The sequence below is a fragment of the Sinocyclocheilus grahami genome, unplaced genomic scaffold, assembly GCF_001515645.1.
Source record: "Sinocyclocheilus grahami isolate Dianchi unplaced genomic scaffold, SAMN03320097.WGS_v1.1 scaffold694.1, whole genome shotgun sequence".
Classification (NCBI taxonomy): Eukaryota; Metazoa; Chordata; class Actinopteri; order Cypriniformes; family Cyprinidae; genus Sinocyclocheilus; species Sinocyclocheilus grahami.
Window position 1 is genome coordinate 6,101 of NW_015505873.1, and position 9,371 is coordinate 15,471.

General features: G+C 36.5%; 1 protein-coding gene across 1 annotated transcript in view; it reads right to left on the reverse strand.

Moving 5' to 3' along the window:
* The window catches only part of LOC107559653 (netrin receptor UNC5C-like), a 226,112-nt gene that overhangs the window by 3,482 nt on the left and 213,259 nt on the right, over positions 1-9,371 (reverse strand). The window contains exons 12-13 of the mRNA XM_016243552.1: positions 8,846-8,933; positions 6,697-6,868 (exon numbers count right to left, since the gene is read on the reverse strand). Of these exons, the coding sequence (XP_016099038.1) occupies positions 6,697-6,868; positions 8,846-8,933 (260 nt within the window). The remainder of the gene's footprint in view (positions 1-6,696; positions 6,869-8,845; positions 8,934-9,371) is intronic.

The window sequence follows — 9,371 nt, forward strand, 5'->3', positions numbered from 1 at the left end:
TGTGTGTGTGTGTGTGTTTGTCTTTCTGTGTGTTTGTGTGTGTGTGTGTGTGTGTGTGTGTGTGTGTGTGTGTGTGTGTGTGTGTGTGTGTGTGTGTGTGTGTGTGTGTGTGTGTGTGTGTGTCTGTGTGTGTGTGTGTGTGTCTTTCTGTCTGTGTATGTGTGTGTGTCTGTCTGTCTGTGTGTGTGTGTGTCTGTGTTTGTGTGTGTGAGTGAGAGAGAGAGTGTGTGTGAGTGTGTGTGTGTGAGAGAGTGTGTGTGAGTGTGTGTGTGTGAGTGAGAGAGAGAGTGTGTGTGAGTGTGTGTGTGAGAGAGTGTGTGTGTGTGTGAGTGAGAGAGAGAGTGTGTGTGAGTGTGTGTGTGTGTGTGTGTGAGAGAGAGAGTGTGTGTGAGTGTGTGTGAGAGAGTGTGTGTGTGTGTGTGTGTGTGTGTGAGTGAGTGAGCGAGAGAGTGTGTGTGAGTGTGTATGTGTTCAGCACTGAGCGTCTATGAGGCAGGTCTGCTCTCTGTGACCTCTGACCTCACGTTCATGCTGGTTTGAGTGTGTGTCTCATTACGTTCGTCTGCGCTGGTGTGTCTGAAATCCTAACACTCGCGCCAGCTCCGCGCTGTCATTAATTTCATCCCATTACGGACGAGAGAAAAGGAATTAAAATACTTTATAGTCGGCTTGGCCGTTAAACAGCGCTGTTATGACTGGCCATTAGCCTGTTTAACGTATCCTGTGGGAGCGCGGGATTTGAGAGCGTTAGCGAGATAATTAGCAAACAGGATGGAAAACTGGGCTAATGCCTTCCAGAATGATTTATTTACTCCAGCTCTCAGTCGATTCATCAGAGCAGACGAGCTCGTCTCTCAATAACACAACCCAGACACAGACAGTGCAAATTCATGGACGTTTTTATATAATCTTTTCTAATAATAACATAACATATAATATGAAAATATTTATATTACTATATATTTATAATACTATATTTCAGAATTATAATATTATATAAAATATGATATATATAAAATGTTTTTAAAATAATTTTTGTTTCTTTAATAAATAAATTATGATGTTCAGAAGGATGTTTTAATACAGTAACCAGCAGCTGTCAAGCTTCAAATAAGACAAAAACACCATAAATGTATCATTAAGTCATATGATTGATGAAATTTAAGTTGTTTTGTATTAAGTGCATGGAAATGCATTGCATAAATGAATGAGGAACACCTAATTGGAATATGCATGAGTGATATGGTTTCATTAAAAGGTTAATTCCCAAAAAACACGTATACATGTATCAAGTCATATGCTATTGTTTTAACAACCCAAAATTTAAGTCATTATGCACTAAGTGCATGAACATGCATTGAATAAATGAATGCAGAACACCAATTGTTAATATGCATGAGTCATATGGATTAATCAATAGGTTGATTCCTAAAAAAACACTATAAATCTATCAAGTCATATGATTTAATTTCTTATGCATTAAGTGCATGAAAATGCAATGCATAAATGAATGCATAACATCAAATTTGAACAATCTTGACTGTGCATGAGTCATATGAATTAATTAATAGACTTGATTCCCAAAAAGCAACATAAATGTGTCATTAAGTCATTTGATTTTTGGTTTTATGAATGGAACAATACAAGTCGTTTTGCATTAAGTGCATGAAAATGCATTGCATAAATGAATATAGAACACCAATTTTTAATATGCACGAGTCATACAGATTAATAAATAGATTGATTCCCAAAACACACCACAAATGTTTCATTAAATCATGACAGAAACAAACGGTCAAATTTAAGTCATGCATGAAAATGCATTGCATGAATGAATAAAATGCAAAGTGTGCAGGCATCATATTGGTTAATTAATAGGATAATTAGCAAAAAACACTATAAATCTATCAAGTCATATGATTTGATGTTTTAACAAACTGAAATTGAATTCATTATGCATTAAGTGCATGAAAATGCATTGCACAACTGAATGCATAACATCAAATTTGAATATGCATGAGTCATACAGATTAATAAATAGATTGATTCCCAAAAAACACAATTAAATCATATGACGTTTTAACAGAAATTGACGTAATTATGCATTCAAGTGCATAATAATGCATTGGATAAATGAGTGCAGAGCACCAATTTTGAATATGAACGAATTATATGGATTCATTGATAGGTTGAATCACACCATAAATGTGTCATTAAGGTTTTTTTATAAATGGGAGAAACATAAATTGAAGTCGTTATGCATTAAGTGCATGAAAATGCATTGGATAAATGAATGCAGCACATCTCATTTGAATATGCCTGAGTCATATGGATTATGGTAATGATACTTTAATGCCTTTTTTTGTCATCTTCTGGAGCTTGACAGCATCCACCTCCACTCGATTTCATTTCTGGGTCAACTATTCCTTTCATCCCTCCTTTTATCCTGATTCTCTCTTTTTTGTGCATTTGTTAGTGTCAGCTGACCAGGTCAGAGCGGCTTTTCCTGCGTGAGACTGAAAACAGGATTCTTCTTTTTAAATCAAATCTGCACTCAATTTAGAGGCAAACTGAAGAATGCTTCTGAGGCAAACAAACATGTATTTTTCTCTGGATCAGATTATGCATGCACGCAGGGAACGAGCGTGTGAATAATGAAAACTGTAGGACGGGCCGCAGCGTCTCTGGGCAACAGGAAGCGCTCATTATTTCAGGCCAAAGAGAGCCAGAGATTGAGGGAAGAGCGCAGGACGAAATCCATCTCATCTGAAGACAACAGGACGCCGCTCTCCTCGTGAATGGCTGAAGGCGATCCAAGACTATTTCAATGTTTGATAAGAGGAGACAAGGTCACAGACTGTTGCTAAGCAGCTCAAAAGCAGCGCGGCTCTCTGGGGAGCAGTGAAGAGTCACAGTGATGGCGAGAGGAGAGGAGCTCTGACAGCTGCTCCGAGCCAAACTAAAGACATGAATGTGTGTGTGTGTGCGTGCGCGTGCAGCGCTGACACCAGAGATGAAAACACTGCTGGTTAGACGCTTGCATCTCAATGTCACAGTGATCAGAAAAGTCCTATTCACACACAGACCAAACAGTCGTGCTGCAGCAGTGCAGCCTCATCAGTACCTTCATCTAGAGAGCATCTGGCCGATGACTGATTATATATATATATATAAACTGAGTGAATTAAATTAATTAAACAAATTCTTGTTTTACATAATATTTATTTAAAAAATTATAACATAAATATAAGCAAATTTACGGTGAGAACAATTGGTCTGTTCAGTGTTATTTTAGTATTACTTACTATTATATTTTTTAATAATATTTTGAATTATCTTTGATTATTTTTCATATTTGAAAGTAATAACTACATAAATATTATAAGTAACTTTTGAAAACTTTTTATTTTAAAGTAATCTGATCTGCTTTTATCCTTTTTCTTTTTAATTTTTCTTTTTAAAAGTTTATAACTTTTTTTTACTTATTTTAATTTAAATTTCATTTGAGTAATTTTAATAATTTTAGTAATGTTAAGCATAACATTTCTAATGTCCATTTAAGTTTAAGTTATTCATACAATATTTGCTGTATACTTTAATTTATTTCGGCTTTATTTCAATGACAGAAACTACTTTATTTGTTATTATATTATATTATATATAAATATTTTAAGTAAAGCCAGCATTTTATAGAAATTTAGTATTTTGTATAATTGTATTTGACATTTCTGTCACTTCTGAACTGATGGCTACGGCCCTAGTGTGACTAAATGTTAGCCTATACATAATAAAGCTCTTTTTTTAAAATCTTGACTTGCATACATTTCTACATATGCCATAGCATCATTAAACTAGCATCTAACAATGGACAAAAGCGTTTTTTTCTCTAAGCTATAGTTCTGTAACCATAAAGGCTGCTGAGTAGTTTGCCCCCTGATTAAGCATTTAAATAATCCTGTGCATGCACTTAAAGAATGCAGAATCAAATCATTAATCAAATCGAATTTAATTGTGAATCAAATCGAATTGAATCGTTCTGAATTTGCAAAAATCGTTCTTGGATCGAATCGATTCGCTGTTTACCCAAAGATTCACAGCCCTAATAATTAGTCACTACATTACACTGTAATTCAGATCTCATTCAGCAGCAGTGTAAGCGTCTGACTGCAGTGTGCTGTGAGTGTGATGCACTGAGGGCTGTGAGCGAGTTGTTTTGTGAGTGTATGGCAGTTCTTGCGTTTGCCGCGAGGTAATGAACTGGCCAGCATTGTGCTTGTGTGTGATAATAATCCGCTTGTTAAGACGAGCTGTTTCCGGGTCCAAGCCTCAACTCGCTTCACTTGAGAATACTACCTCAGCAGCCGTTTATGAGCACTGTTTATTCATATTAAACACTTAAGCTAAACATTTTCAAACTTACGGTGTACACTACAGTCTCCGTGCTCACAGCGTCCCAAACACAAATCATTTTTATATTTATATTTTCATTGTCTGGCTATCTGGGATTTCGGTGTGGAGTTAAAGGTTAAGATTATATATTTTTTGGTAGTATTATATCACATTGTGAGTGTATATTAGCACCTTCTGTTGTTTTCTCGTGGTATCTGATAGAAGCGGTGACGCATGACGTCAGACTTAACAAGCGGATAGCGGGCCGAGCGGAGGAGAGTTCACACTCGCTCACATAACCAAATGACAAGGCCAGCGGGTGGCTAGTTTGTGTTGAGTGTGACCCGTGACAGCTGTCTGATATCCAGCGATCTCTGCAGGGCGTCGCATGCGTGACGCATGTAAACACACACACACAATACACACACACACACACTCAAACAGACACACACACACACACACACACACACAGAGACCGGTCAGAGTCACACGTCTGACCTCCGGCTGATCAGTCCACCAATCACAGTCACAACACACACGCTATTAATAGAGAAACCTGTGCAACATGTCTGCTGCAGAAATGGGAGACTTGGCTAGTTTTATTAATACTTTGAATGAGTTTTTATAGTTTATTTTTAGTTAATATTTTATCTTTTTTTTAAATTTTTTTTTTATATGTCTATATGGTTACACTTTATTTTGATAGTCCACTTTAGACATTCTCAGGGCATCAGGGCGTAGCATGCGTGACGCATATAAACACACACACACACACACACACACACACTCAAACAGACACACACACACACACACACACACACAGAGACCGGTCAGAGTCACACGTCTGACCTCCGGCTGATCAGTCCACCAATCACAGTCACAACACACACGCTATTAATAGAGAAACCTGTGCAACATGTCTGCTGCAGAAATGGGAGACTTGGCTAGTTTTATTAATACTTTGAATGAGTTTTTATAGTTTATTTTTATTTAATATTTTATCTTTTTTTTTAAATTTTTTTTTATATGTCTATATGGTTACACTTTATTTTGATAGAGTCACACGTCTGACCTCCGGCTGATCAGTCCACCAATCACAGTCACAACACACACGCTATTAATAGAGAAACCTGTGCAACATGTCTGCTGCAGAAATGGGAGACTTGGCTAGTTTTATTAATACTTTGAATGAGTTTTTATAGTTTATTTTTAGTTAATATTTTATCTTTTTTTTAAATTTTTTTTTTATATGTCTATATGGTTACACTTTATTTTGATAGTCCACTTTAGACATTCTACTAACTATAAGTAACTTTGCAACTACATGTGTACTAACTCTCAGAGTAGACCGTTAGGTTAGGTTTAGGGTTAGTAGAATAAGTTGACAAAGTTTCGCACAGTCAGTATGTTGTGGACCCATCAAAATAAAGTGTTAGAAGATATTAAGCAGACGGTCTACTAATACTCTAACGACTGCTAGTTGACATGTAGTTGCAAAGTTACTTACTGTTAGTTAAGATAAGATATATATATGTGACCCTGGATGTGACAAAATCAGTCATAAGGGTCAATTTTTTTAAATTGAGATTTCTGCATCATCTGAAAGCTGAATAAATAATCTTTCCATTGATGTATGGTTTGTTAGGATCGGACAATATTTGGCCGAGATTCAACTATCTGAAAATCTGGAATCTGAGGGTGCAAAACAATCTAAATATTGAGAAAATTAAAGTGAAGTTTGAAGTTCTTAGCAATGCATATTACTGATCAAAAATTAAGTTTTGATATATTTACAGTAGGAAATGTACAAAATATCTTCATGATCTTTACTTAATATCCTAATGATTTTTGGCATAAAAGAGAAATGTATAATTGTGACCCGTACAATGTATTGTTGGCTATTGCTACAAATATCCCCCAGCGACTTAACACTGCTTTTGTGCTCCAGGCTCATATATATTTGTGAAATTGTATTCAGTTAATGTTTATTATTTTATTACAAGTCACTATTTACTTATTCATTTATTTTAATGCTTTTATTTTCAGTTAACAACAGGAAGCCTGGTCCTGCCTATCATCTTATTGACCATTGCCAGGTCTTTCTGCGTTTGACATTCACCTCATCAACCCGGAAACTAGAGTTTTATTGAGAATCTGAGGACAAAAAACTGAATTTATGACACCATTCGTGTCAAATGACCATATACAACTAATTTGATGTGTTTTCAGGGTTCTCACACTTTGTCCGTCATTTTTCCAGGGATTCAGGATGAGCAGATTTTAGTGTGTCTGGCCCCGCCCACTCACCTCCCACTGGCCCTGCTGTGATTGGCTCTTGAGCTGAATGAGCCAGTCCTCACTGTCGGCCTCGGCGCAGTGGTGCATGGTGATGATGACGGGCCGGGTCAGGAGAGCTCCAGCAGGACCGCAGCTGACCACCGGACTCAGGACCGTCTCCTGTGTGTCGTCCACCTGCGGCCTGAACACACACACACACACACACACACACACACACACACACACACACAACATCAGCACCTGTGGAGCTCGGCTTCCTCGCCGCCAAATTAGGTACTTTCTTCACCGACCTAGCATTATTTTCATCAAGCTTTGGGAACCCCTTCGTGAACATGTCCAAACTCTCCAGCTTGACCCTGTTCTTTGTGATCTGAGTCACCACTCCCAATTTCCAGCCTAGTTTTGGATACTATCTATTTAAGCTTGGTCAGAACTGTACTTACTGTATGCAGGATTGCACTAGGGTACACTCCTCTTCAGTGTATTTGTTTACTGCTATATAGCTAATTGTGTTTTTGTCCTCTTGTAGGTTTTTTTGTATCTTTTTGTAATGTATTTGAAAATGTATAAATGAAACATTAAAAAAATTATAAAAATAAAACTTCATACTGACACTATCTGATGACATTCAAAACACAATGATGTGCATTATTTATTAACAGTGTCAGTGAATGTGGTTATCACAAAATGGGCAAATATCTGCCAGTTAACTGTGCCAATAACTGCTCTGTCCAGTGTTATTTTAGTTAAGCCCCGTTCACACCAAAGATAAAGAAAACGATAAAGATATCGTTCTAAAAATCGTTCTCAGTGTTAAAGAATAGCTGAGTCCACACCACAGCTATAACGATAAAGTCACAGAGAAACGATAACGTCGGAATCGCTTCCAGAATGATTTTTTTCCAGCTGATGAACGATAAAATCCTTGACAGCCAATCAGAATCAATCCTGCTGTCACGAGCTGGAGAATTTAAAGCGGCAGACGCGTGTGCGCTGAGAAATAAACAGACGATATCGTCCGCTGGTGTGGACGCTAATATCTTCATCTTTATAGTTATTGTTCTTGGTGTGAATGGGGCTTAATACTTGCATAACATTATAGTATTCAATAGTAATTAGAATTTTATTTTCATTTTTCTTTTTTGTATTTTTAATTTCAAATTTAATGATAGAACGGATAGCTCCAGTTCTTGATTCTGATTGGTTGAGCCGAATTCAAACTAAATTATTACATTGAATGTACTTTTGTCTTTTTTTTATTTATATTTTAATAGCTTTAATAACTTATTTCTATTTAAGTTTTTGTAATTTCAGTACTTCAACTCTTCATTTCGTTTTTTAGTTAGTTGACACGGCAACATTTTCATTTAAGGTTTTAAGTTTAAGTTAATTATCTAATATGTACCGTATATTTTAATTTATTTAATCTTTATTTCCATCACAGAAACAATTTCTAGACTGATTAATTAAAAACATTTTAATATAATTTTTTTTTAATATTTTGCCTTTTTGTATATTTCATCTTTTTTTTAAATCAATTTCTTGTATTAGTAAACTAAATATAACAAAATAATAAAAAATATAAAATGAAAAAGAGAAATGTAGCTTTTTTTGTTATGAACTAAAACTGTTTTTTTTAATAGTTTTATTTTTAATTAACAATAATAAGCCAGGCTTTGCCTTTCAATTAAAATAGCTGCTGTAGAAATGGAAATCTTAGCTAGTTTTTAAAGAATATTTTGAATTAGTTTTTATATTTCCCAATTTAATTTATTTTAGTTAAATTTTTTGTTAATATTTCAGTAATTTATTATCTTTAAAAAAAAAAAAAAAAGATTATTTGAGCACATTTTACAAGACACTATTTCTAATTCAAAATTTCATGTGCTACTTGCGGTTTCTTTTTAACTGTATAATTTACTAGCAATTTTTGAGTGAGACTTGTTTCCATACCATTTTTTTGTATGGCAGTTTGTATTTCGTGTATACAGTAGTAGTTGACTGCATGACTATTGACTCATTTGTGTTTGTTTTATTATCTGAGAAGCTTCATGAAGAGGTGAGCGATGAAAGAGCTGTGTTTGTGTGTGAGGTTCAGACAGGCACTAAATGCCTAGAATCCACTCGGTAGGCTGTTTGTCAGGGCAGATCAGATTACCTCATGCTCTCCTTCCTGTGAACCGTCACGTACATCTCATAGACACGGCCCTGAGGGATGGCACCCGCTGGCACCAACAAGCTCACGCCTGCGGAGAGACACACACACACACACACACACACACACACACACACACACACAGTCAGTCTGCCATCCCATGACCCCTGTGAGCTCTGTGACCCATGTGTGCCACACACTTCAGCACACAGAGCAAAAGCCCCATCAACATCACAAACACAAACACACACGCAAACACACACAAACACACACACACTCACTCACACACTCACACACACGCAAACAAACAAACACACACACTCACACACACACACACTCACACACACACACACACACACACACACACTCACACACACACACACCAGCACACACACACACAAAACCACACTCACACACGCACACACACACACACACACACACTTGCACTCACACACACTCACTAGCACACACTCACACTCACTCACACATACACACACGCACTCACACACACACACTCACACACACACGC